The 25,202-nt window shown below is 42.9% G+C and overlaps 2 protein-coding genes across 6 annotated transcripts; one reads left to right on the forward strand and one right to left on the reverse strand.

Moving 5' to 3' along the window:
• Positions 1-1,037: 1,037 nt before the first annotated feature.
• gps1 (G protein pathway suppressor 1) lies at positions 1,038-10,934 on the reverse strand. Of its 3 annotated transcripts, XM_018761414.2 has the most exons (15): positions 10,852-10,934; positions 8,185-8,277; positions 7,169-7,350; positions 6,770-6,934; positions 6,342-6,477; positions 5,878-5,955; positions 5,724-5,784; positions 5,473-5,558; positions 5,070-5,164; positions 4,852-4,957; positions 3,171-3,251; positions 2,831-2,968; positions 2,579-2,713; positions 1,821-1,892; positions 1,379-1,450 (listed from the first exon to the last, which is right to left on the reverse strand). In XM_018761414.2, the coding sequence occupies exons 1-14, from the start codon at positions 10,882-10,884 to the stop codon at positions 1,845-1,847; spliced, it is 1,437 nt and encodes a 478-aa protein (XP_018616930.2). In that variant the 5' UTR covers positions 10,885-10,934; the 3' UTR covers positions 1,379-1,450; positions 1,821-1,844. The 3 variants fall into 3 exon arrangements, with proteins under 3 accessions (XP_018616929.1, XP_018616928.1, XP_018616930.2); XM_018761413.2 differs by lacking the exon at positions 1,821-1,892 and having other exon boundaries at positions 1,038-1,450; XM_018761412.2 differs by lacking the exon at positions 1,821-1,892 and having other exon boundaries at positions 1,038-1,450; positions 2,562-2,713.
• Positions 10,935-13,953: 3,019 nt separating this feature from the next.
• rfng (RFNG O-fucosylpeptide 3-beta-N-acetylglucosaminyltransferase) lies at positions 13,954-25,140 on the forward strand. Of its 3 annotated transcripts, none has more exons than XM_018761352.2 (9): positions 13,954-14,440; positions 16,137-16,727; positions 19,613-19,661; positions 19,850-19,952; positions 20,356-20,509; positions 21,633-21,718; positions 21,903-22,068; positions 23,891-23,976; positions 24,179-25,140. In XM_018761352.2, exons 2-9 carry the CDS (start codon positions 16,218-16,220, stop codon positions 24,243-24,245), a joined length of 1,221 nt encoding a protein of 406 aa, XP_018616868.1. In that variant the 5' UTR covers positions 13,954-14,440; positions 16,137-16,217; the 3' UTR covers positions 24,246-25,140. The 3 variants fall into 3 exon arrangements, with proteins under 3 accessions (XP_018616868.1, XP_018616866.1, XP_018616867.1); XM_018761350.2 differs by having other exon boundaries at positions 13,954-14,388; XM_018761351.2 differs by lacking the exon at positions 13,954-14,440 and adding an exon at positions 14,540-14,706.
• Positions 25,141-25,202: the final 62 nt, after the last annotated feature.

Below are 25,202 nucleotides of genomic sequence, written 5' to 3' on the forward strand. Positions count from 1 at the left end.
ACAATTATGTTGAGCAAACAACACATTTCAGCCTTAACAGTTTAGCTAAATCAACCCCTAAACATTTTATCCACATGGAGAACACAGAATATTGATAAAATGTTACGTTATTAATTTGTTCTTTTTTTTTTTTGCAAATATAAGCCTTTGTATTCTGATACTCCAGTTTGTTTACATAAATAGGCCTCCTCATACTAGATAACACTAAGTCATACAATAAGTATCACTCTATTCCAGGTCAATTACATCGCTTACCAAGATGGGTACACAACCCCGCTCCACCCCCCTATTCCCTTTCTTTAAGGGAAGTTGCATGTCATTGCATATTTCATGCATTTTAAATTGTGTACTGAACTATGGATACATTAAATGTTTTTAGGTCAATACAACACAATACAACACAATACACAATGCCCTGGAAAATTCTAACTTTTAATGACTAGCCTCAGATAAAATACTCACATGAAATTAGGCTAAGAGACAAATTTTATTTTGAAGGCTTATGAAATATATCCTTATACAAACAGTTTGAATAAGGCGTTAGTTGGTACTTGCAATTTCAAATGGATGGTACTGGGGGTTCTGACAAAATTTCAAAAATGGTATAGGTGCATTTGTTTGCACTTTACTTCAGTTAAGGTGGTTGATGTTTTCAATTTGTCACAAGATACAAAGGAAAGTGCCTTTTTTTTTTTCTTACAAACAACAACTGCACAGTAAGTCTTAAGAGCCATTACTTTTTTCTTTTCATCATTTGCCAGTGTGTAATTTAAACGTTTTTGCTGTATAGCTAACTCTGAACATGCTCCAGTATATAGTCTCCTCTGTCTCTCGCAACAATTACAAAGTGTACCTTACTTGTAAGCACCACTGCACTGAGAGGGAAATGATGCCAATGCCAAGAATGCTTCTTTTTCCAGGGATTAATATTGCCATGGAACAATCTCACATTCATAGAAGCATGAAAAGTATGTGACTGTTTGGGCCCAAGAGGACTCTCTACAGGCAACAAAAAAAAAAAAAAAGCTTTTTTTAAAAAAAAAAAAAAAAAAAAACAAAAAAAAAACCCAAACCCTCAACTTCCTATAGATGCTTTCCAAAAATGAACATAATATGATCAGTGTGGGAGAAAACTCACTAAATGTAGCAGTGCTTTTTAGAACCAATATGGAGTTATGGCTGCTTTGATACTGTATGCAACAAATCAAATTAAAGGTTTTGAGCAGAAGTCACATCTGATCTAAATAACACATCTTCCCACTGAAGTGTAAGTGTTCAGTTTGTGATTCAGGGAAGCAGACAGTAAGCAGGGCCGAGGGGTGAGACCTGCAGAACCCCGTGAACTCTCACAGGAGAGGCAAGTGGTAGGGATTCTTCACATATTGGTGCTCATTCGTGTTTGGCTGTTGGCAGGTGTGAGTTCCCCTTGGCTACCTTCTCTTGGTGGAGACTATAAAAAAGAAAAAAGCAAAGCATTTTAAAATTTGTCCATACAAGTCACACTGTACAGAAAAGTGATCATACAAAGCACGCCATTCTGAAGCAAAAAAAAAAAATCAGGCTCAACAAAAGTAAAAGGCAACTGCGCTGCTGTTTTTAACCATGCAGGGCCATCATAATGATGCAACATTCTATGAAAGCACAGGTATTGTACAAAATTTAAATTTCACATTAGATTTGTCCTTAACCAATGTAAATTTCTTAATTACAGCATCTATAATAAGCAGGCAATCTAACAAAAAGAAAGCTATCTGGGAAATTACACCCTTGCCCCGTTTAGAAGATTTCCATTTAAAACAATGCAATTTGTACTTTGATACCTTAAAGTATGAGCTGCTCATTCCTCACCATCTCCTGCCTGGAGTACTCATGTAATGACGTCCAATTCTTCCCTAAACAAGAGACTAGCTGCGTATTCTATATTCTGTGTATTCTGTATTGTAAGCAGCTGATTTACGGAAAACACTCAATACTTTTGGTTTTGTTAATGGCTGTGGCGAAATTTCCTCACAAATCGTATTTGGGAAATAGTTCAATGTTAGGTTATAATCCAGATGAGGTACTTAAATTGAGAGAACTACCTTCTTAGTCGTGTTAGGACAACCAGTGCTAAGTGCTGAAACATGTTTTTCCTCATTTATATATCTAATGAAAATTTAGTATATCTGCATGAAAATTGATGTAATTTTTTTAGGCTCAAACCAAACTAAAATTTTCCATTCCTGTTTAATGGTAAATTAAGCCTTAATTCACATAAATTGAATTTATGAGCAGATGAAAGAAGTGCATTACGTTTATAAATTGGGGTAAGGGTGTACACTGACACAAAAACCGAGTCACAACAAAAGAAATTTAGAGGAAAGGGGCTATAAAATAAGATGTCTGTATGCGCAGGTCCAGCACCAATTCTCATACTGAAAACTACCATTGTCTGCATTATAGACAGAAAAACCTATTCTGGTTCCACACTTGCGCTTACAGACAACTTGTATCTACAGAGAAAGTGCAGGTGAGAACAAGGCACAGAGCAAAGCAAGTCAATCAGTGCAAAGAGACATTACCCTGAGGACCCGGTTACCTTGACGTGTATCTGGTTACGCAGCACGGCAGCCCTTAGAATCATAGCTTTTGCTCGTCGCTGGAACTCTTTGCCCATCTGCAGAGACTTTTCAAACGTTGTGCTCCTCTGGTCTACATCCCTGGCATAGAGGATCTACAGTAGAAAAGGCCACATATTAGTAAATGTTCAACCTCCCGATCTCAGATGGAAATGCACACACCACGCAACCACGCAGAAGGACAATGGGAAGGGCTGACGAAGAGGCCATGCCTTGCTGTGCGAGTCAATCCGGGCATTGATCAGTCCCTCGAGAATTAGCTGTGTCAGTTCGTCTTCCAGAGCTGCCACTGAGGTGTTAAAGGCCAGTGCCATCTTGTTCATATCTGCCGACACGTAAGGGCTGAAATACTAATGGCAGAAGGGAAAAAAGGGGATAAAAAGACAGATTGAAGAACAGAATAAAATGCTTTAAAACCTAAAATGTACAGACTCAAAAAAATAGCTTAGTATACTATTAGGCTAGCCAGCAGCAAAATAAGGTAGCCAGCTCCCAAGCCTCACAACCAGATGTACAGCTACAAAGAACAAGAGGGAAGAAAGCATATTGTACCTGTATGAGAGCTCTGTTCCTGATCTGCATGTACAGTGTCCTCACATGGGGGGCCAAATACATATCTAGTAGGAGATTATCCTGAAAAAGATCCAGTGATGCATTTACTTGAATTCTGTGGCTGAGGAAGAAGCATTACACACAACATGCACTGTTTCAACAACACTAACAGCAGCATCATGCTAACAGAAGTATAATGATTCGCAGTGTTATGAACAGCACATGAAACTCGAATGCACATAAACAGTACTAGAGTGTGGGTCTACCTTGAACAAGTTTATGTGATGAAGTTAGCAATAATTCGTCTCGAACAGGATTATGTGCAGATAAAGTATTTTTTATTAGTCATTTTAAACCTGTTTAATTTTAATGTAGTTCGACACAAAATGATTAAAATAAAAATTCTTACGGTATCTTTGTTATATGTACGATAGTCACGATTACCAAACCTAACCAACGGACATCAAGCTTTTAAGGAGAGTAATTCACTATGATTTTTCGTTAGAGTTTTCAGCAGACTGTGTCCCAATTGTGTTTATAAAGTAAGAAGCCAGCATAGTACGTACTGTCAAGCCCTTAAACATTTCACAACAATGATAATGTGTAAAAAAGGACAGAAATGCACTACATGGAAAAATAATGTAACTATATGTTCAAGACAGGCATTACCATACTGACAGCCGAATTTCTCTCAAATCCCTAAAAAAAGCTTACATATGTGCACACGCAAAGAACACAGGCCTAAATTTGAACAGAAAAGGAATCTCTCTTCACAACAGGTAGCAGAATAAGAAACGTTTTACGACAAACCCTGCAACATGATTTGCAGAATTGCAGGCACTGTTCTGAAGCCAACATAAGGAAGCTGAAGCAAGTGTAACAGACACTATGCAGCTTGTGCATTTGAGGGGGCAAAAATGATGCTTCATCCGCATTTGACAAAAAATGACACTTTGAAAGAACGCTGAAACAACAGGATCTTTGATCCAGTTGAAATTTGATAGGTTAATACAGGAGAAGTTACATCGCCACAGCAAGATGAGTCACCTTATGTCATTGACAGTATTGACAGGAAGGTTATGACATACACAAGCTTAAAGGTATAACATGTCATGTTTAGCGATGCCCTGCGTCCCAAAAGATCAAAGTCCAAAGTTTTTCAGTTCATTTGTCCAAACCGTTCACAAGGGGGAAAAAAGGAAAAAAAAAAAAAGAAATCAGGAAAAGAGGTGCGATATGTGACCAATGTCAAACAATAAGACGGCTGGCCATTTCGAACACAAAAGCTCAGGTTGAGTCTCGCAGACCGACAATTCTACGGTCATTGTAAGTTTCAGGAAAACAAGTGATGAAAAACATGAGGCTCAAATAATGTGTGCCAAAATGGTTTTACCTAATTGAAAACTAAGCCACTAATTTAAGAATTATTCATCTTGTTACTGTGGTTGCCTGAAAAAGTATAGCACAATAATCCAATCTCACAGAGAGGTGCAACAGCTTTAGGGATTGCATTCTTAATATTGAACAAAACAATAGCGACAAAATTGAGCAGAACAATTCCCGCCTCGTTTTCAACCACTTTTATAAAGCATCAAATAAATACGAGTTAAAAGCTCACACTCCTGAAATATAGCAGAGCAAACTAAAGAATAAGCAATAATGAGCTAGCCCTTCCACCCACCTTCATTTCATCCAGCATCTTGAGACAGGATGCGTACTTTGACTCGTAGAACTTAAAGATGATGTCGCGCACCTGAGGCTCCAGTTCTAGGAATAGTTTGAAGGAGCTGAGACAGACCAGGACATCAGAGGTTAACCGAGGGCAGGGTTCCCAGTCTGGATGTTTAATGTTCAGCTGCTACAAAGAACTGTGTCTGTAGTTTATGGCAGTGGACTGACCTGCTGGAGATGACATTCCTCTGCAGCTCCTGCCGGTCAAAAGCAGCCAATGCGCACATTCCACCATACACCGCTACGTTACTGGGCGAAAGGAGCTGCAAGGGATAACACCATTTTCATTAGGACCACAGAGAAGTGTGCATGCTACAGTGTGCAAGGTCAAACCTACTAATATTGTCCTGCCACTGTGAAAAACTGCATTTTGAGCATGGCTATTTACTCCACTCAGAAATGTCAACCAAGCAAATGAAAATTTAAAAAAAAAAAAAAAAAAAAAGTCTCTGATCTCCATAAAATCGACTATGTTTCTCACTTGCCAAAGTCTCTCAGAAAACACCTGTCCCAAGGAAGATGTAAAAAGAACAACAAGAAAGGAGTTTGGGTTGCATGGTGGGCCCCTCACCTCAGGGAAGTCACAGTGGTCAAATGAAGCTTGGAGGAAGCACTTTGCTGCCTGTTTGTACTTTCGAGAGGCAAGCTCAGCCAGTCCTGGATCAGGAGAGGTGGGAACGACAATCAGGAAGCTGCAAGGATGACCAACTACAACACCTGACAAACCTCTGCCAAAAGACCACTCTCAACAAAATCCATCGCTAAACTCCACCACCACACGCAAATAGACAACCCCATCCCATCCAGCTCGGTGGAAATTACCTGCAGCACATTTTAGTTTTGTGAGGACTGCTTGGTTTTGACTGTCTCTTTCTCCTCGTTGCTGAATTTAATGAAAAGAGGTTGTTAAGTGAATATTACCTATAACCATTACTGAAGAAAGTTAACTGAAACAAGCTATGCGACATGACCATACCTCTGCTATCTCTGGAGTGGATTCAGCCTTGTTGACATAACTAAGTACATGGGACCAGTTCTGGAGGTAAACGCTAACCTACACACACAAAAAAGTATTCAAACATACTTCAGGGTGTAGCATTACATCTAAAATTCAATCATAAGCCATAAATCAACAGTTAACAGCTTTTTAAAAGAGTGCTTATCCAAGAAACGGAAACTCTTAGGAAAATGGAATTTTAAAGTAACAGTGTGTTTAAATAATAAGAATTATTTTAAGCACAGCCACTTGTTTGTCATTATACATAAGTAATCTGTGCCACAAACTTAGCTAATTTAGTTACAGGGAATTTTAAAATATTTTAATTATACACAACTTAAGCAAAAATTCTAAAAAGCACCACAATGACATGGATAACTGCTTACCCATGCCTAAGATCAGCACAGCACGGCAAAAAGTTGGTGGAGGGTTTGTGACAGTACCTTGATTACATTAAGACACATGTTGATTACATGCTTGGCGCTAGTGCAGTAGTCTCTGGCACGGGAGTAACACTTCAAGGCATTGCTGAGGTCACCGCAGTCTAAGTAATGATCTCCAAGGTCATCGTGACCCCTCCTAAAGAAAATACAACAGCAATACTGTCAATTCCCAATTTATTCCATTCTCATATCACATAAAGGCTTACAAAATGAAAATTAAAGGTGTTCTCACTCTGTCAAGATAAAAACAGGTGCACCACAGAAGAAAATAATGTTCCACAAATCATAAGGGGCAGGCCAAATGAAGGCATAGCTGCCAGATGATCATACCCACACAACATCCATATGTCATCACTAATCAGTCACTGCCCCTCATTTGACTCTGCAACATAACGAAGAGCACAAACACACCCACATGTACCACACACCTGATGCTCTCCTTAATGGAGTTTCCCTTGTAGTTCTTCAGGTCTGTGTCCAGTTTCTCCAGTTTGAGGAGAGCTTTTTTCCTAGTCGACTCAGCCCATGCTGTGTCGAGGGCAGGTAACTCTGCCCCCCCCTCCGCAGCTGCGTCCGGCGCACCCTGGGCATCCCTGTGCATGGATTATGCAAGTCTGGTTAACAGCGTTACTGCCCAACAAGTTCAAAGTCAAACTCGACTCCAAATTCCAATTCAGCTAACTTCTCACGGACTGCTTCTAAAGTACAAATGATTAACAACTTGTGATTTACATTTAAACAACAGTGAGAACAGTGTTATGTGCTGCATGGTAAATAAAGACTGCAACAGGTCACACAACAGATCGCTTAGAGCTCAGATTCGGTACCTTGTAGCTTCTGTCAATTTACGGTGGATCTCCTCATAGACGTCAACATTGAAGGTTCTTTGGACAAAGGACAGGGCCATCTTGAGTGCTTCAATGCGGAGCTGGGGGCAGTGGTCTGCGATGAACTGCAGGCGCTCAATCCTCATCAGCCCACTGTAGCTGGAGGCATACTGTTCCAGATCCTGCAGCAGACAACATGTTCAACATGATAGCTCTCCAATACGCTCTTATGTTACCTTCAGCACATCTGTAGCATGGCCAGTTACATGTGCTTTGACTGCAATGAGAAAAAACTATTCTGGTTTCAATGGTGCAAGAAACTATTCTTATCAAGAACATTTTATCCAATGCCTAAATAAATACAGTAAACTGCCACAGTGCCTTTGCAGAATTTTTCCTTCTCTGTGACTATTTTTAGGAAATGTAAAATATTTTGTTTTTATTGTATATGAACATCCTGCACTGATAAGTGAGAAATTAAAATCCTACTGTGGCACAATTAAAATTGCTTGCCCTTTCGAACAATGAATATCAAATGTTATGAAGATGCTTTTAATTGTAAAAAATGAAACACCAGACCACCAAAGCTAATGGTGTTTTGCTTTCTGAATACTAAACTGAGATGAATCATTGGAGAATGTAAGCTAATAATATATACGGTATGAAAATATCTCTAAGTGCAACAGGCAACACAGTGACCTGGATTTGTAACCGTATTGTTCATTCAGCCCTGCTGTTGTGCCCTTGAGGAAGAGGGTTCTTACTCTGACTTAAGAAACATCTCCAACTCTACCCTTTAAATAAGTAAAAACTAAGAATGCAAGCTGTGCAAGTTCCACTGTATGCAAGTGTCTCCTATACATTTCTTCATAAAGTTGCTATTTAGCAAATTTTGGGAAGTCATTCAGATGCTTCTGAGCAGTTTACATGCAAAACTGCAACAGGTACTACATCCAGTCTGATCATAACAAACCTTATGATTATGTGATACATGATATACATAAGATACCGCATACCAATGTTGGATTTTCCACAACATAGTTGGTTTCGGGTGCATTCTGTTGATCTTCTTGAGGGTCTGCATCTATTTGCATAGGCTCTACAGCCCCCTTAAAAGAAAAAGCATGCATAGGTAAATGACAAAGTTCACGGCAAATAATTACTTTGTTGTATTAATTACTTTAATTATAATTAGAAATCACGACTACGAAATCAACTTGTAATGCATGAAAACACCCTGTTCTTATTTGAACCTCTATAAAATGCAGCTTTTGCTGTGCTTAATGCTTTACTTGAGCTCTATGGATAAGCAGAGGAATAGGTCAAAGCTACTGGTGTTAGCGAAGGCCTGTCCCTTAGGATGAAACTGAGAAGGATGCAAAGCACGAAGGATTTCTGTCATTTCTACCTCCTTCACCGCTGACAAATAGCTCTTTCGTAACAGGCAAGTGAGGCAGACAGGAACAACCAAACCGGTGAAAACTCGCGCCAGTCTCCCACGAGCGCTCTCTAAATGACTGTCCAACAAAATCGATGGGAAATCAGGCTTAGCGGAAGGCACCAATTTATCCAACATTTTATATGACAGCTGTGACAATATTGCATCTCAATACATAATACAAGCAATTCCCACCTACCACAAAACCAGTGTTCTTCCTTTGGCTGCTACACTCTGTGCCTCTTCTCTCTATAGACACTAAAATTTCATCTCTCAGTCTCTGTCATGGCTGAAAGGCTGTGAAGGACCTTCCACTCCACATGAGATCTGCTCCCAGTCCCTCAACCTTCCAGGGCCTCTTAACACACCTTGGAAACATTTATGGCCCTGTTCGTATAATGCATTAACATAACTGTAAGCTTAAGGCCAGATGTTGGTACGCGGTAAATTAAACAAATTCCCACATTCCGTGTGGGGAGGATTTAAAAAAAAAAAATACGCATCAATGGTAGTTTTAGTTTTAGGGACAGCTAGTGGCATAGTGTTTAGAGCCGCTGCCTTTGGAGCCAAAGGTCGCAGGTTCAAATCCCACCTCCAGTTGTAGTACCCTTGAGCAAGGTACTTACCCTCAGTTGCTCCATTAACAATTACCCAGGGTTAGGTAAGTAATTCTGGGTAGATTAACATTGTAAATCGCTTTGGAGAAAAGCATCAGTTAAATGAATAAATGTGAATATAAAAAGCTATGCTAGAAGACCTCACCATAAAGACTTATGAGAGCTTGTGTGTCAAAGTAGCATCCATGTGAAACAGTTATTTCAGTACTGAGACAAAACTGGTGTGTATATCTCCCATCTCAGTAAGGAATATTATTGTATATTGTTACACTCAGTTGAAATACTTCAAGTGCACTGGTCAAAAATGAGCAAAAAACAAGGTTTTGCGAATGTACACCATTCCAGTGGCTGCTACCACAGCTACATCATGACGGAAACCGTGTCTGTGGTACATTTTAGCACGTTTTCAGAGAGATGCACACAACTAACCAGACGCCATCCTCAAGAAGAATGCAACTACATGCTGGTTTACATATGTAGAGTATAAAAGTAAATGTTTATTTTTTTATAGCACAGCCACTGACTTGCTCAAGACTGTCACCCTTCCCTACGGTCCTACGGGTCACCTGCGCTCCATCGTCACCTGTCTCCTTTCCCCAAACACACAGAGGCATCGCCCAGCCTCTCCAAGCTCCCAAGCTGTGGAATGAATTTCCATCACCACCACCACCACCATCATCATCATCCTCCTCCTCCTCCAACATCATGTCCGCTATCAGACGCCTGGCCTTCCACCAGCTCCACTCTTCACTCATCATTTTGGAACTCCTGAAATCTCGGCTCTTCCTTCATACTCATCTTCTTCTCCACACATCATCACTGTGCTCTTAACCTCTGAAAATTAACAGTCTGACTGCAGTGAACACAATTTGTTGACTCCTTTCTTCGTTCTTTCTTCCAAATAACGGCCACAGCTGCGTGTCCACCTCAGCTGTACGTTACATGATTTGTGTTGCTGCAACTAATATTTCAGCCTGAATTTAATCACCTCTTTCAACTACTCTCTCGCGACCTTAGCACTCCTTTGCTTGACATGAACGTAAGATCATAACAGTCGCCTTGGACAAGGAGTCAAGTGAATAATAATAAAAGAAGCACGCGCCGCAGCTTACAAATGTTGCCCGACAACGTTCAGTAAACTAACAGAGAGAGAGATCAATTCCCCGCAGTGAGCGCTTCCGCTTCGCTTGCCCTCCACAACGGATGGCGGTAGTGACATTTATTTTGTCCAGCAGCTCAAACTGACACGGACACCCGCGGCACATCATCGGTGACACATCCCCCTCCGACGCCACTCCTGCAACTAGTAACAGGACAAACAAAAACCCCCTCGTCGTGTTTTCGGGACTCATTTTCGACACGCAACGGCCCAATGCAGCTAAAAAGGGCCCGCGAGGAAGGCGCTCGAGCTGCAACTCTGCCGAAAGTTGAAGAGCCGCTCCGCGTTTCTCTGCCGTCGGGGTACGCGCGGCCGACGGGGCTGCTGCTCTGCTCTCTCAACGCAACGGCGGCCCGGCAACTCCGCTCACACGGGGACAAAGCAGCACCGGGACTGCCTCCCTCCGACAAGTGTCTGCCGACGTACCTGTCACAAAGACGCGTTTTCTTTGTGTGGATTGTTAGTTTACCTGAAAGTTGAAGACCTGCACTGGCAGAGGCATCTCCTCCTTTCCGTCTGTGCAGAAACTGGGCTCCCGAACACATCCGGGGCACAGGGGCACGCACAGCTACGGGAGCGCGCACGTCTGTAGCAACGTGCGTCATGGCGCCGCTGCGGAATCCGCAGAGCGCCGCTAATATTGGCGTGTCGTTCCGCTGTGCATTTCTGTGACAGCGTTCAAATTCACGTTCTGTAAATTTTTCTCGATTTTGATGACAGTAAAATGATATACACATGCACTCAGATATCGAATAAGACTACAACGATAATGACATATTTTGTGGTTGTAGACTAGTAACGTATTTATTTCTAAACATTACTTTACCCAAATGAAAACCATATGATTAATGCAAACGTTTTAATAATGTATTAGAAAAAGGGTGAAGGGTGTGGTTGGGTAAAGGTTTTCCGATTAATTTGCAGTTTTTCACGCCAATTTCCTCTGCAGCTTTGTCCATTTTTTGTTAATTGGGTTAACGTGACATTAAAAAACGTAATTTATTCATATTCATATATTTCGGCACGCTGTGTGCGGATCTGTCAGGTGTAAGTGTTTTTTTATAACATCTACACACAGACAACGTTTTGAGTGACGTACTTTGCTAACGATGGGAGATATATACCAATACTCATTTTTCAGAAACAAAAAATGGCTCGAATACCAATTCAAATTGCGTGCCAAAGCATCACCCGCTTGCAACTGCGAACAGTAAGCGGTGGTTTAATTTGTTCCAAAAGAGTGGAGACGGTGTAAAAGAAGCAACGAGAAGGTGAACAAGCTGTACATGATGATCCCACACCTTCTACATCCACCAGTTGCGAGCCCTTCGCTGAAGTGCTGCCTCTTCATCACCCTCCACCTCCACTTCCACCTGTGACAGCTGATGCTCTGCTCTTTTCTACACTTAAACGTAGAAAAATACAACATATTGTCTTTAAACTTCTTTTAAGTGTGCTTATATTTCTCACTGCGATGATTGCATTGGGTATTAGTGAACTTTGTGTGATGTGGAGGGGGGGGGAGCTGCAAGTCATCAACACTCTAGCTCTGCGCTACACGGTTCAGACAGTTAGTCCAGTGCCACCATTTTCCCCTGTACACATTACACCATTAGCTGCATATAAAGCCCCATGCAAGCTCCACACCATATCTGACTGACGAAGCTGTCCAGTGAGGACCAAGACTCTTGATCCCAGTTAAGTTCCTATGTCAGAGAGCAAAGGTATTCTGCTTGCGCAGATATAAATTGACCAGAATGAACATACATTAATAAGAATATTGCGATACGGTCTAGTATTTCTATATCTACACCAGCCGAAACACAATGGAGTTGTGAATTGCATAGTGGCGAGAGAGCCCCCTAGCGGCCACAAGTGGCCGAGCAGTCAACATGGTATTGCGCTAAAATGCAGACATCGAGGTTTTCAGAACTGAGAATACACACACACACACACACACACACACACACACATTTTCGGAACCGCTTGTCCCATTCGGAGTCGCGGGGAACCGGAGCCTACCCGGCAACGCAGGGCGTAGGGCCGGAGGGGGAGGGGACACACCCAGGACGGGACGCCAGTCCGTCACAAGGCACCCCAAGCGGGACTCGAACCCCAGACCCACTGGAGAGCAGGACCCGGTCCAACCCACCGCGCCCCCCCATGAACTGAGAATAAAACAATTGAATTATGGAGAAACATAATACAGGCAGGCAACGCATTTACTAGCAATGCAAAGATAATTATATTTTGTGACGCAGCGATTTTAATAAGTATGTGTTAAAGTTTCTTGGGAATTGTAAATTGATGGTATTCTTTATGCACAGAGGCGGTTCATTGAACACAAACACAGACAGAACCTTATCTGACTAGTTACCACCACTGCGTAAACTGGTGCAGTTCAGACAACTTTTATTTCTAAATGAAATAACCGTACACTTGCTTGGCACAGAAAACAGTGAACTATTAGGTATCTTTCATTATGAGTGTACTTTTTAAGAAAGGTAATGTTTGGTTTATGATCATGTAATGCAGCATAATTCAGTATCGCTATCCCACTGTTATTTGTACCGTTTAGTCGCACGTTCAGTGTTCTAAATGTGATCACAACAGGAGAAAGAGGGGTTTACGGCCACTTACCAATTGGAACTAATGGGAACTAGCATTTATGTCATAAGTTGTCATAATAAGGATTGTTTCTGAATAATCAGAGTCATCCACTACACGACAGGTCGGTTCGGAGCTCCTCCTTTTTTAGTTTATCTCTCCCCGCCCCTTGCATTTATATTACAGATGCTTTTTTCAAAGCGACTTCCAATGATCTCTCTGTAGTGTTATCAGCTCACACACCTTATTCACCGCGGTGACTTACACTGCTAGATACGCTACTTACACTGGGTCACTCATCCATACACCAGTGGAACACACTCTCTGTCACTCACACACTTTTGGGGAACCTGAACAGCATGTCTTTAGTGTTGGAGGAAATCCACGCAGACACGGGGAGAACATGCAACCTCCACACAGACACGTCCACTCGCACCACCCAGCAGCGCTACTTGCTGTGCCACAGTGCCGCCCCTTTTTTCTTTTTTTTTAAAAAAATGATGTATTGTGTAGGTAGGGGGCGCGGTGGCGCAGTGGCGCAGCGGGTTTGGCCGGTCCTGCTTTCTGGCAGGGCTGGGGTTCGAGCCCTGCTTCGGGTTCCTTGTGGCGGACTGGCGTCGCAGCGTCCCGTCCTCGGTGTGTGTCCCCTGTACCCCATGTTGCCGGGCTAGGCTCCGGTCCGCCGCGACCCCGCTCGAGACGAGCGGTCTCAGCCAGTATGTGTTGTGTAATGACAGAGAGGTCGTCGTAGTTATATAGGATTAGAAGTGGGTAACCATTAAATTCGAGCAACGGTGAATTTAGCAGTGAAAACGTTTTCTAATTCAATAGAAAGCGACTGTCCGCAGTGCATGACGACATCTGATCTGTATGAGAGACATGTCCGTTTTAATGATACAGATATACAAATATTGCGTAATCACGCGTTAATCCGCTGTGTGACACCGAAGCGGGGCTCCGCCCTTCTCTTTCAGTTTCGCGTAGTGCGACCACACCTAGGCAGGCACGCGTATTTAGGGTTTTTTTTTTTCTTTTTTCTTTTAAAGATGATCAAACAAGTGCGAATGGATTGCAGTGCGCGGCAGCGCGGCAGGTAGAGGGCGCTGACTTTCAAAGCGCGCCGTTCTGCCGACGGACCACAAACACAGGGTTAACCGTACAAAGCCCGTGTGTGCGATCTGGAGAGCGGCGCAGGGGATGAGCGGAGACGCGGTGTGATCCGGTCGTCCTCCGCAGGAGCGCCCTGTCCTCATGCAGCCCTGCAGCGCGCCGTGACTCACAGGCTGCCACCGGCACTCGGCCATGACCGGGGTGCGAGCGCTGCTCTCCGATCAATGGACCCACAGCCACGCCGAGTACGAACAAAAGGAAAAGAAGGATGGCACTGGGATCACGACCGGTGAGCTCGGATCTTGAGTGGCGAGACAGATCCAGCCACCCCACGATCCGCAGTGAGATCCACGGCTGATCTCGCCCTCTCTCCTAGTCGCACTCAGTGTTTAGGCGATTTGAAGAGGCAATAAACGAACACGATCTTTTTTTTTCCCTTTTACCTGCAAAGTAGGCTTATCGTGATAGATGTGAGGTGATTTGCTGGTCGCCTTCGTGGATCGCGACGTGAAGCGTAGCTCTGGGGATCAATAAAAATCAGCTCAAACGTCACACTACTCGCGTTGCTGCCGCGATCGCGGCGGTAAAAGGGACTCGCTGTTGACTTGTGAGTACTGCGATTAAGATTTTACTGTAAAGTTTTCTGTTAGTGACGTCTACCGAGACAGTGAGTTCAGTCCTGACTTGTGTGCACTGATGCCAGGAGCCTCTGGAAGTCGGGGGGGGGGAGTGTGTGTGTGAGGATGAGCCGAGGAGACTCGTGTTTGAAAGGGAACCCACACACACGGCAGGGGTGGTGGAATAAACGCGTGAGATCCGCGCACCTTCTTCGCGCTCGTGGGTCCGTGTGTGTGAAGGTCGCACCGGCGTGTCCGCGCGCTTCCACACAGAGCTCGCGCTCTCACCGGTGCCTCTGTCTCTGTTGTTCCTCCAGCTGTTATCACCCGCAAAGCCATCCCGTTCCTTAACCCTTCGTTTGCGATGTCCTTTCTTTCTTATTCGTATCTGGCCATTTCACCGCGAAGGTGACTTCATTGTTAAGAAAAAGTTAAAGTAGTTTCTGACACTTTATTTTATTACGTGAAAGGTGCCTCAATGTTCACTGCGTTCACATTTTTTTTTTTCTGGAGCCTAATGGGGGAGAAAAAGAAATTAATTGTCCCTGTAACAAGGCGGAAAATGGCAAATATTATTTGAAAAAGCGGTTGTGTTTTCAGCCCAAATTACCAGCGTGCTGCAATCTTTCCGCGTACAGAGAAAACAAGAGGTTCTCAATAGATTGAAACGAAAATAATGTTTCCTGAAACTTCCAGGTTCACGAAAGCCGCTCTGTGACCATTACGCGGTTGAGGAAGCCGCGTTTTGAGCTGACATGTACATGCCATCTGTTACTGGTTTAAATATGGTCGCTATTCTGAAAATAGAAAGCAGGAAATTGCTCGCATATTGAAGGTTCAGTTCCTTATTAAGGGCGACATTCGAGCTCACTGGCAAAATTGTGGCGCGTTTGCACTAAGAAAACGGATTCGGTCCCCCGGAAATGAGAGGCGCAGCTATTGGGTTATTACGGTTTCAGAGCCGCTTGACCCCGTGGAAAATAACAATAACTGGCACTGATGTAGTTTGCGTGGAATCATATCTTCTGCCCCCATGAGTTAGTGTGAGAGGCTAAAAACTGTTCATTTTCATCTGTTTCAGATAGCAGTGTAAAGACTTGGTACATTGTGGGAATTAAAAAAAAAAAAAAAAAAAAAAAAAAATCCATAACTTCAGTTCAAACTGATATACTAGTGGTTCTGCATCCATCAACTAATTGGAAAGTAGTGGGATTATGCTATATGTTGTGAGTAATGCTTCACTGTTTTCAGTCGTTTACCCAATGCTTTCCTCCAAAGCTACTTAACAATTTACCTATTTATACAGCCGGGTCACAGCTGGGACTGTGTCACTTCAGGATAAGTAGTAAAGGACAGGGATTCAAACCCTGGTCCTTTGACTCTAACACTTTTATCTTTTTTTCCATGTTTATTTGTGCAGGACCCTCTGTGGTGTGAGGAGGATGGACTGCAGTGGGCGATATGAGGCAGGCCCTGGTGGAGGTAGAGGCTGTTAAGAAGAATGCACTTCTCCCGCATCGGCATCAGCAAGCTCTGCTTCCTGCTGTCCCTGGCCTTCTGTGCATTCCTGCTGCTGCTCATCCCTAGCTTGCAGCCAACTCGCTGGCGAAGCAAGCTCCCGCAGCCGCAGCCCCAGCCCCGCTCCCGGACAATTGGTGGGCGAGGAGGGGCATCTGGACGGCGGCAGTACCACTCGGTCGTTCTCCACCTTCCCCTCAGGAATCCAAGGATGGGGAACACCACTGGTGTGCTGGCTGATGGAACCCAGACTGCCAAGGGCGCAGCTGCCCCTGCCTCATCTTTAGCTGTTGGAGGTGCAGTTACCACTGGGAAACACAACACCCCTCTCCCCCTGAACATAGGAGCTCCTCAAGCAGGTTTGCCTGGGTCTCCTCCCAGGGAACAGCTGGAGTTGACAGACATTTTTATTGCAGTGAAAACCACAAAGAAATACCACAAGTCTCGGCTAGAGCTGCTCTTCCAGACCTGGATCTCCCAAGCAAAGGAGCAGGTAGGGACCCAGAAAAAAAACCTTTCTTTCAGCACCAGCCACCTTTTGTAACCAGTCAGCTGTGTTTATATACAGTAATATTTATGTTTGGCAGGGTATTTTTACTGGAGCAATTGACCTTAAGAGTCTTTGACAAGGGTGTTATGATGTGGCCTTTTGTAGGGATTTGTACCGGCAACCTATGTCTCTATTAATGACCCCTTACCACTGGGGCTAAAGTAAATTTGGACAACATTATTTAAATTGTGTAATGGTACATAAATTATTTTGGTGTAAAATATTGCATTATAGGGGGGTGCGGTGGCGCAGTGGGTTGGACCACAGTCCTCCTCTCCGGTGGGTCTGGGGTTCGAGTCCCGCTTGGGGTGCCTTGCGACGGTCTGGCGTCCCGTCCTGGGTGTGTCCCCTCCCCCTCCGGCCTTACGCCCTGTGTTACCGGGTTGGCTCCGGTTCCCTGTGACCCCGTATGGGACAAGCGGTTCTGAAAATGTGTGTGTGAGAGATATTGCATTATTTTCTGGCTTCCAGTTGTTCCAGCTGTGTCTTTGAATAAGCTGTGCTTTGAAAAAGTTTCTGCTGGACTGATGTGGCTCTGACATGCCGCTAACATCTGCTGACAATTGTTTGCCATGTAGCTGGTTTTCTAATTTGTGCGTTTTAAACATCTGCTGTTCAATGTTTCCTGCTGAGTAAATGTAATGGATAATAACACATGCGAAGACTGATTTACTGTTCAGTCATCATTTTCCACTGTTGAAAAAGGCCAAGTGTGGGTTGGAGTGCTCATTCTTTCTGTCATTCCAGCCAAGCACATGGTTTCCTGTGGCATGTAGTGTACTAAACTGCGTCAAAAGTGGTGGATTTGGAAATTCGTTTGGAACACATTGCAGCCATGGGATTTGCTAATTCTATGAATGCAAACAGTGCTTGCCCAGTTTTTTTGCGTGTATGGACAGTTTTGTAGAAATTCTTAAATTGTTGTTCTGCTGAACTTAATGTTGTGATGAATTTCCAGAATGAGGTTTAGTGATTCTTTTTTTTTTTTTTTCTTTTCTTTATAAAGTGTTGTCAACTCCTTTCAATTCTTATTGTGTGCAGTGTGTGAAAGATGAAATGGAAACCTGGTACCTCTCTTGCCTACTGAGTGGGTTGGGGTAGTGAGGCTGTTCCCCTGGGTGGCGTGGGGAAGTGTTTATAAAAGGAACTAGAAGTGGAAGTGCAGGGGCCGGACGCGTGGCAGCTGCTGGCTGAGTGAAGTGTCGCGGGGTCCAAACGTCTCTCAGGAGGAAGTTCTCTGCAACATGAGCCCTGGAGGCCCATGTGCTACTGAAATGAGTGAAGGCTCCTATTTGCCCAGTCTTTGTCTCCTTTGGGGCCATTGATCTGCTGGTGTGCAAAGAGCTTCATGATCTTTTTTCTATGTTTTCAAAGTTTGCACTGGAGCTTAAATGTATGTAAGGTTTATCATGGATAATAATATAGCCTCATCTAGGAGCAGCTTGCAGAACTTGTGTAGCATGTGAAAACCATAGGAGCTGTGGATGCTGTGCTATAATTTAGTAAGACTAATCCAGTGCATGGGCTTAGTTTTTGGTATCGCTTTTCTATTCTGGTTTTGGCTGGGACACCATGTTCATAGTCGGTTTTGAGAACTTGCAAGGCAAGAACTAAGTGGAAACAGCTTTTCACCTCTAACTGATGTGCAACTTTTATATATGTACACTGTGATTCCCCCTCCCCCCCCCATCTGCAAAATGACTCATTCTTATCAAGTACATTTGTTTTGAGAGACCTTGGCATGGGTAGGGGAGATCATTTGTTAATGGGAGGCCTATATTGTATGTCATCTGTACGTAGCCTTATTTCCAGATCGTATGAAGGCCTTCTGAGAAGGCAGAAGGTTAAATGCCTTAAAATTCAAGTCTGTGAAGCCTAGAGCAAGACTTTACCTCTGGGATATGACAAGGTGACATTTGCTGTGCTGCTACTGAGAGCCTTCTCCCAAAGTGAATAAAGTGTTGTCCCCGTAAAGGACAAACATGCCCTGAAAGAACTGAAAGCCTATGCTTGCTATACAGATTTCTTAAAAAATACAAATGCTATATATACATTTTCTTTTTCATCTGGGGATTGTACCTTTGGTTTGAGAAAATGCCAGTTAAAATAGCAAATACACATGGAACAGTAAAAAGACAGACATTTTCTTGTTTCATTTCAGCTGCAAAAAATGTTTTAAGAATTTGCCCATAATACTGCTATTGCCAATATAAAGAAGATTTTTTTTTTTTTTACATAAAATAGGAGGATAGGAACTGACTTGTTTCAGGCCATGCTACGCAAGAGTGGACCGGAGATAAATCTCTGAAGTGGTAATGACACACTGGCTTTTTTCCTAAACAGCCTTAAACAAAGGAACAAAACGCTCCCTAACGTAAGTTGCACGCGTCCACATTCCTCACGGAGGGTGTCTTGCCTGAAGGATTTATGCTTGCCTGGTGTCCTGAATGCCGCGGTTGTGTTTGATCTAGGAGTGGAGATCTTTGTCAGAAGCCTTTGATCGCCTCCTCCAGGCTGCTAGCACGTGGCCTGTTCTACTGTGCACTAAGAAGGCAGGGCAGACACCAAAATCAGGTTTTTTGACATAGGAGCGGTTACGGTTTTTACTTGTAAACTTCATCTGATGGAGGTATTTCATGGTAATTTTGGTCTTTGAAATCCACCAGTGGGGCAAAAGGTCTCATTGATACCCTTTGTGCCGTAAAGGAAGCCTACATCTTGCTGAGGCCAGAAATAATGTTAAAATCGTTACCCTACCGGAATCCTCCTGTCTTTAAATGAAAGCTAATGCCTAAGACTTGCTTGCTTTCCCCCCCTTCCTTCTCTAGACCTTCATATTCACAGATGGCGAAGACAAGGAATTGAGAAGAAAAGCAGGTATTTTGGCAGTCTGTACTACAGTAAAGAAAGTGGACTGTTTTAAATAATGGCTGTAAAATCTGGAGAAAATAAACTCTTTTCATGATTCACAATGAAATCTATGCTTGTACACTTATGTTTAAACTTCTTGGTTCTTGGATATACTGTTTCCCTCAACCTGGCTCCCTTTTTCCCTGTGGGCATAGGAGAAAACATGATCAACACCAACTGCTCAGCAACACACACTCGACAGGCACTATGCTGCAAGATGTCTGTGGAATATGACAAGTTCATCGAGTCTCAGAAAAAGTTGAGTGTAAAGGCTCCAGCAGGGTGGCGGCAGCTGTGTTACTGTGGTTCTTGGACAGAAGTGATGCGGGCAGACTTTTTACCCCCATGCAAAGTAGCAAAAGCAGCGAAGGGTTGTTAATTTAGATCCTTAGTTATGCATTTTCTAGTTATCCAATAAATCTCCTAGTCTTATTTTGAGTGGCTTTGTTGTTCTTTAGTTAACTTATCTTACTAAAAACTAAATCCATACCAATTACTATAGGGTGCAATTCAGGAGCTATCCTGAGTGTTTTGCTGACAAAACTTTGTCAAATGTCCAGGTTTTTGACCAGCTTACTATGCTGGCATTAGTGTCTGAACTTATTGATGGAGTTTTCGGCTCCGTGTTGGGATTCTGCTTCATACTCTGGCTGTGTCACAGGTGGTTCTGCCATATGGATGACGACAACTACGTGATCCTGCCCAGCTTGCTGAAGCTGCTGTCCTCCTACTCACACACACAGGATGTCTACCTGGGCCGGCCCAGCCTAGACCACCCCATTGAGGCAGCTGAGCGAGTAAAGGGTGATGGATCGGTGAGTCTCATGGACCATTCTGCCAATTCCTCTCTAAGTTCTTTTGCTCTGCCAATGACATGTCCTCTCCAACATGTTACTGAATGTATGCTTCCGTGTGTAAGTATGTGAAACTTCAGTTATATTTATAAGGTGAATTTCCACATTGCAAAGATTTAATTACCTTTATTGTCAAAGGTAAAAATATTAGTATTCCTGATGCACATTTTTACTGGAATATCACCAAATTCCATTAAAGTGGATACAGTTCATTCACTAGTTAACGTGAATATAATATGGCAGTTTCCCTTGACTAATTGACTGGTGATACTGGGTGGCTTTTTACCTGCACTCACTCATCTCTTTTGTCGCTATTGTGTACCACACACACATTGTCTGAAACTGCTTGTCCCAAGCGGGGTCGTGGTGAACCGGAGCCTAACCTGGAAACACAGGGCGTAAGACTGGAGGGGGAGGGGACACACCCAGGATGGGACGCCAGTCCGTTGCAAGGCACCCCAAGTGGGACTCAAACCCTAGACCCGCCTGAGAGCAAGACCCGGTTAAATCCGCTGCGCCATCACGCCCCCCCCCCCCCTTGATGAGTAGAATCAAACTTGTCTTGCTCAAAACAGAAACACTAACCAAAAAGCAAAAACATTGCTGTGCTTTAAAAATGTTTTCCAGTACAGTAGTGTAGATATAGGGGGTGCGGTGGCGCGGTGGGTTGGACCACGGTCCTGCTCTCCGGTGGGTCTGGGGTTCAAGTCCCGCTTGGGGTGCCTTGTGACGGACTGGCGTCCTGTTCTGGGTGTGTCCCCTCCCCCTCCGGCCTTACGCCCTGTGTTTACCGGGTAGGCTCCGGTTCTCTGTGACCCCGTATGGGACAAGCGGTTCTGAAAATGTATGTATGTATGTATAGTGTAGATATCTGAATGCAACACTCAATTTGAGATGTTTGCAGTAAGAGAAATTATTTAATGTTGAAACGCCAACTTTTCCTCCTACCACTAACTGAAATGCACGTGACTAAAATTTGGCTTTATAACTAATTTTATGCCACTATAAGAATTAGAGGTAGCATGAGATGTATCTCCTGATATGGACACTCACTGGTGTCTCTTGATTTGTCTGGCCTGTGTAGGTGTCTGTAAAGTTCTGGTTTGCCACTGGTGGGGCAGGGTTTTGCATCAGCCGAGGGCTAGCGCTGAAGATGAGTCCTTGGGCAAGGTGAGTTTGGGTCTGTTCTGTTAGGCGTTCACTCTAAAAGGTCCCCACTGCTCCATCATATATCAAATCTGTGCTGAACCTTACTGATATTTGCTGCATGCATCTTGAGCAATTTCATTCTTGATAAGTGGTTTAAAATGACAAACCACTGTGTTTTCAATTTGTTGCATTTGCTTTGTTGCAGCCTTGGAAATTTCATTAGTACAGCAGAGAAGATACGTCTGCCCGATGACTGCACCGTGGGATACATCATTGAGGCACTGCTCGAGGTCTCCATGACACACTCCCTACTATTCCATTCCCACCTGGAAAACCTACGAAGGCTCCCTAGTGACAGTGTGCTCAGACAGGTCAGTCACACTGAGGAAACACCCACGCTTTACCCTAAACACAAGCACCTAATTGTGCAACTTGGGTGATGCTGGAGAAAGCGATGAGGGAATGAGTCACATGAACTTCTAAGATACAATACTGGAAGCAAAACAAATATCCTGTCTTTAAATATGTACAGTTCCATTAGAGTATTAGTTCCTTAAGTTCTCATAACCAATGGCATGCAGTTATCACAAAGTAAATATCCTCATTCTATGACTTGAGTGGCAATCTTGAAAAAAGCAGCACTTCAGTCAGCGATTAGCATTTCCCCAGTATGATTTTTTTTTTTTTTTTTTCCTTTTCTATGTAATTCTGTGCTCTGTTTGCATTATTTTGTTGACATTTTTATTCAAAGCAACTGAGAAGTTTGGATAGTACATTTACTTTTTCATTTAGCTGATGCTTTTCTTCAAAGCAACGTACAGCATTAAGGTATTTACATTTATTTACCCATTTATACAGTTGCGTAATTTTTACTGGAACAATTGGGAGAAAGTATCTGCCTCAGGGGTACTACAAAAGGAGGTGAGATTTGAACTTGGAACGTTTAGATTTAAAAGGAGAAGCTGTGCTACTGTTACCTTGGAGCAATTCAGGTTAATACCTTGATTAAGAGTACTGCAGCAGAAATTGGGGTTTGAACCCAGGGCCTTAAGTTGCAAGGCAATTGCTCTAACCACTGTACTGCTTGCTGCCCATAACCAAGAAAGGGGGGGAAAAAAGACTATAGCTCTTGAAGCAGAAATCCACAACCAGTCCTCTTGAGTAGGATATGTTGAAGAATTTCTCATTGCTCTGTAGTCTCTTTTCCTCACTCTGAAAGTTACTTTCCTCACTAAAGTAACAGATGCTACACAAAGCTGGTTCTTCATGATGGACAGTGCATAGTATACACAAAGGTGCTAGGAGCACATCCTGATTAATGATGAGTGCTGGGGTAGCCTTTTGTCAGGTCTTAAGGGTTGAAAATCTGGGCAATGATATTTCAGATGTTCCCAACTTGACAAGAGTATTTTTCCTCCATACTTCTGCTACCCTAAGACAGCTATGTGTTGATCAAGGGGGAAAAAAAAAAAATCATAATATGATTAATGGTAGAAAATGGATTTGCAGCACAAATCAGTTTATTCTGAGGGAATTTGTTTAGTTCTAGAACACAGGTATATTCTGCATCAATCTTTAACCTTTGTGCCACCTGGACCTGAGCATTGCTCATTTCAGGTGAAGTGCAACGTAAACTTTAGACCTGTTCCATGATCTGGTTAATCTGGGAATGGTTAATAATTGTTATATAAATGCAGAAACATTCATTTCCTAGAAAAATTTGCTGCATATGTTTCAGTTGGAAATAGCCTTAAACCTTGAGGTACAATACTCAGTTGACAACTGGATGAAGTATACATCATAAGATTACACCCTTGAGTGTTAACAGGGTACATTCTCTGTCTTAGCCTACATCTGTTGAATTTTCGAAGAATTTTCTAGCTTGTAGAATATGGACAAAGTCATCAAATTTGTGGGTGTATTCAAGTCAGCCATGGAATGTCTTAATGGTGTGCCAACCTCAAATTAGAGGTTGTGTCAAAAAAATATGTCTGGAAAACTTTCTGCAAGGAGATATCAAGCATTTTCTGAGAAACCTTAGTTAGTGAACTATCTTAAAAATGCTTCATAGTGGTTTTGTGAAGGGATTATTAAATGCTAGTATTAGTTTACTTTAAACAATTATATGGGCAAACGGGAGGTTCTTGTTGAAGAAAGGATGCCTGATGGCATAAAAACTTGTTTGCTTTCTAGGTGACCCTCAGCTATGGTGGATATGAGAACGGGAGGAATGTGGTCAGTATTGGTGGGGCCTTTTCCCTGGCAGAGGACCCTTCTCGGTAAGCAGGCACACTTGCTCCAACCAGCTGGGAAATTGCAGCAGCTTAAAGGAGCTCTGCTTTGGTGTGTTCATGTGATCAGTAGGATGGACTCAAAACGGGGGGCGGGAGAGGTGCATATCAGTAAACCTGCATGTTGAAATTCTGGTTTGATTATTGTAGATGTTGGTTTGTTCCTTGAACACTTCTGTACTTTCTCCAGGTTTAAAACGGTCCACTGCCACCTGTATCCACAAACTGGCTGGTGCCCTGCCAAAAAACATCCCTGAATTCCACAGCAGAGCTCTAAACTGGGTCCTTTGAGTTGCACAACCTCCACTCTTATCCCTGGAAGCAGTGTTGGGGGTATTGCCTGCGAACAACCTTCTTCCCATTTCTGTGAGGGTGTTCTGCATTTGCTGTGACCCCTTTATTAGCCAGACTAATGGTGAACAAATTGTGTCCCACATGTCCCTGTTTTTAATGTACTATGTATTGTTTACATTTACATTTCTTCGTTTAGCAGATGCTTTTCTCCAAAGCGACATGCATCTCAGAGAAATACAATTTGTGTGAGTGTATTTAGAGCTTCTGCCAAGCAAAGTGACTGAGAAGAAAGAAGAGTGGAGAGGAAAGTGAGGTGGCTAGATGAGATGCAATATACCTAATATATTTTTTGAGTCGGTACTTTTAGTGGAATTTTCTGTTACTGAATTTCCATTAGGAGGAAGAAAGAATATTAGGTCTTTCTTTTCTGAACAGACTGAATATGACGTATGCAATTCATGCAGTATGCCGCCTTCAAAACGGTTTTCATTCTTCCATTTATTAGGCTGTTGTAGAAAATGTTATGAATAAGTGGCTTTCTACTTTACAGAAACTTTTGAAGAGGTTTTTAAAAAATAAAGTTCTGATAAATTATGCAGCAAGATATTAGAAATCAGGGGAATTTCAAACAAAAATGTAGTATGTGCACATAAGCTTTTCTATGAATTGCAAGCCATCATATGAAAGCAGGATGTATTCCTTTTCGTCAAAGTGAGTCAGAATATTCTTCTGAAAATTTTGTGTTGATCTTGACGCACCAAAAACCCACAGGTACTGGAATTTCACTGCAGGCCAGTGAAAGGAAGATTAATATCTTTAATTCAATATTGTCAGTGAATAAAGCATCTAGCAAAACCATGCCCTTGTTTCTTTAGTACAATTGTTGGATGAACTTTGGAGTTTGGGTGTTTCAAAAAGAA

The sequence above is a fragment of the Scleropages formosus genome, chromosome 20, assembly GCF_900964775.1.
Source record: "Scleropages formosus chromosome 20, fSclFor1.1, whole genome shotgun sequence".
Lineage (NCBI taxonomy): Eukaryota > Metazoa > Chordata > Actinopteri > Osteoglossiformes > Osteoglossidae > Scleropages > Scleropages formosus.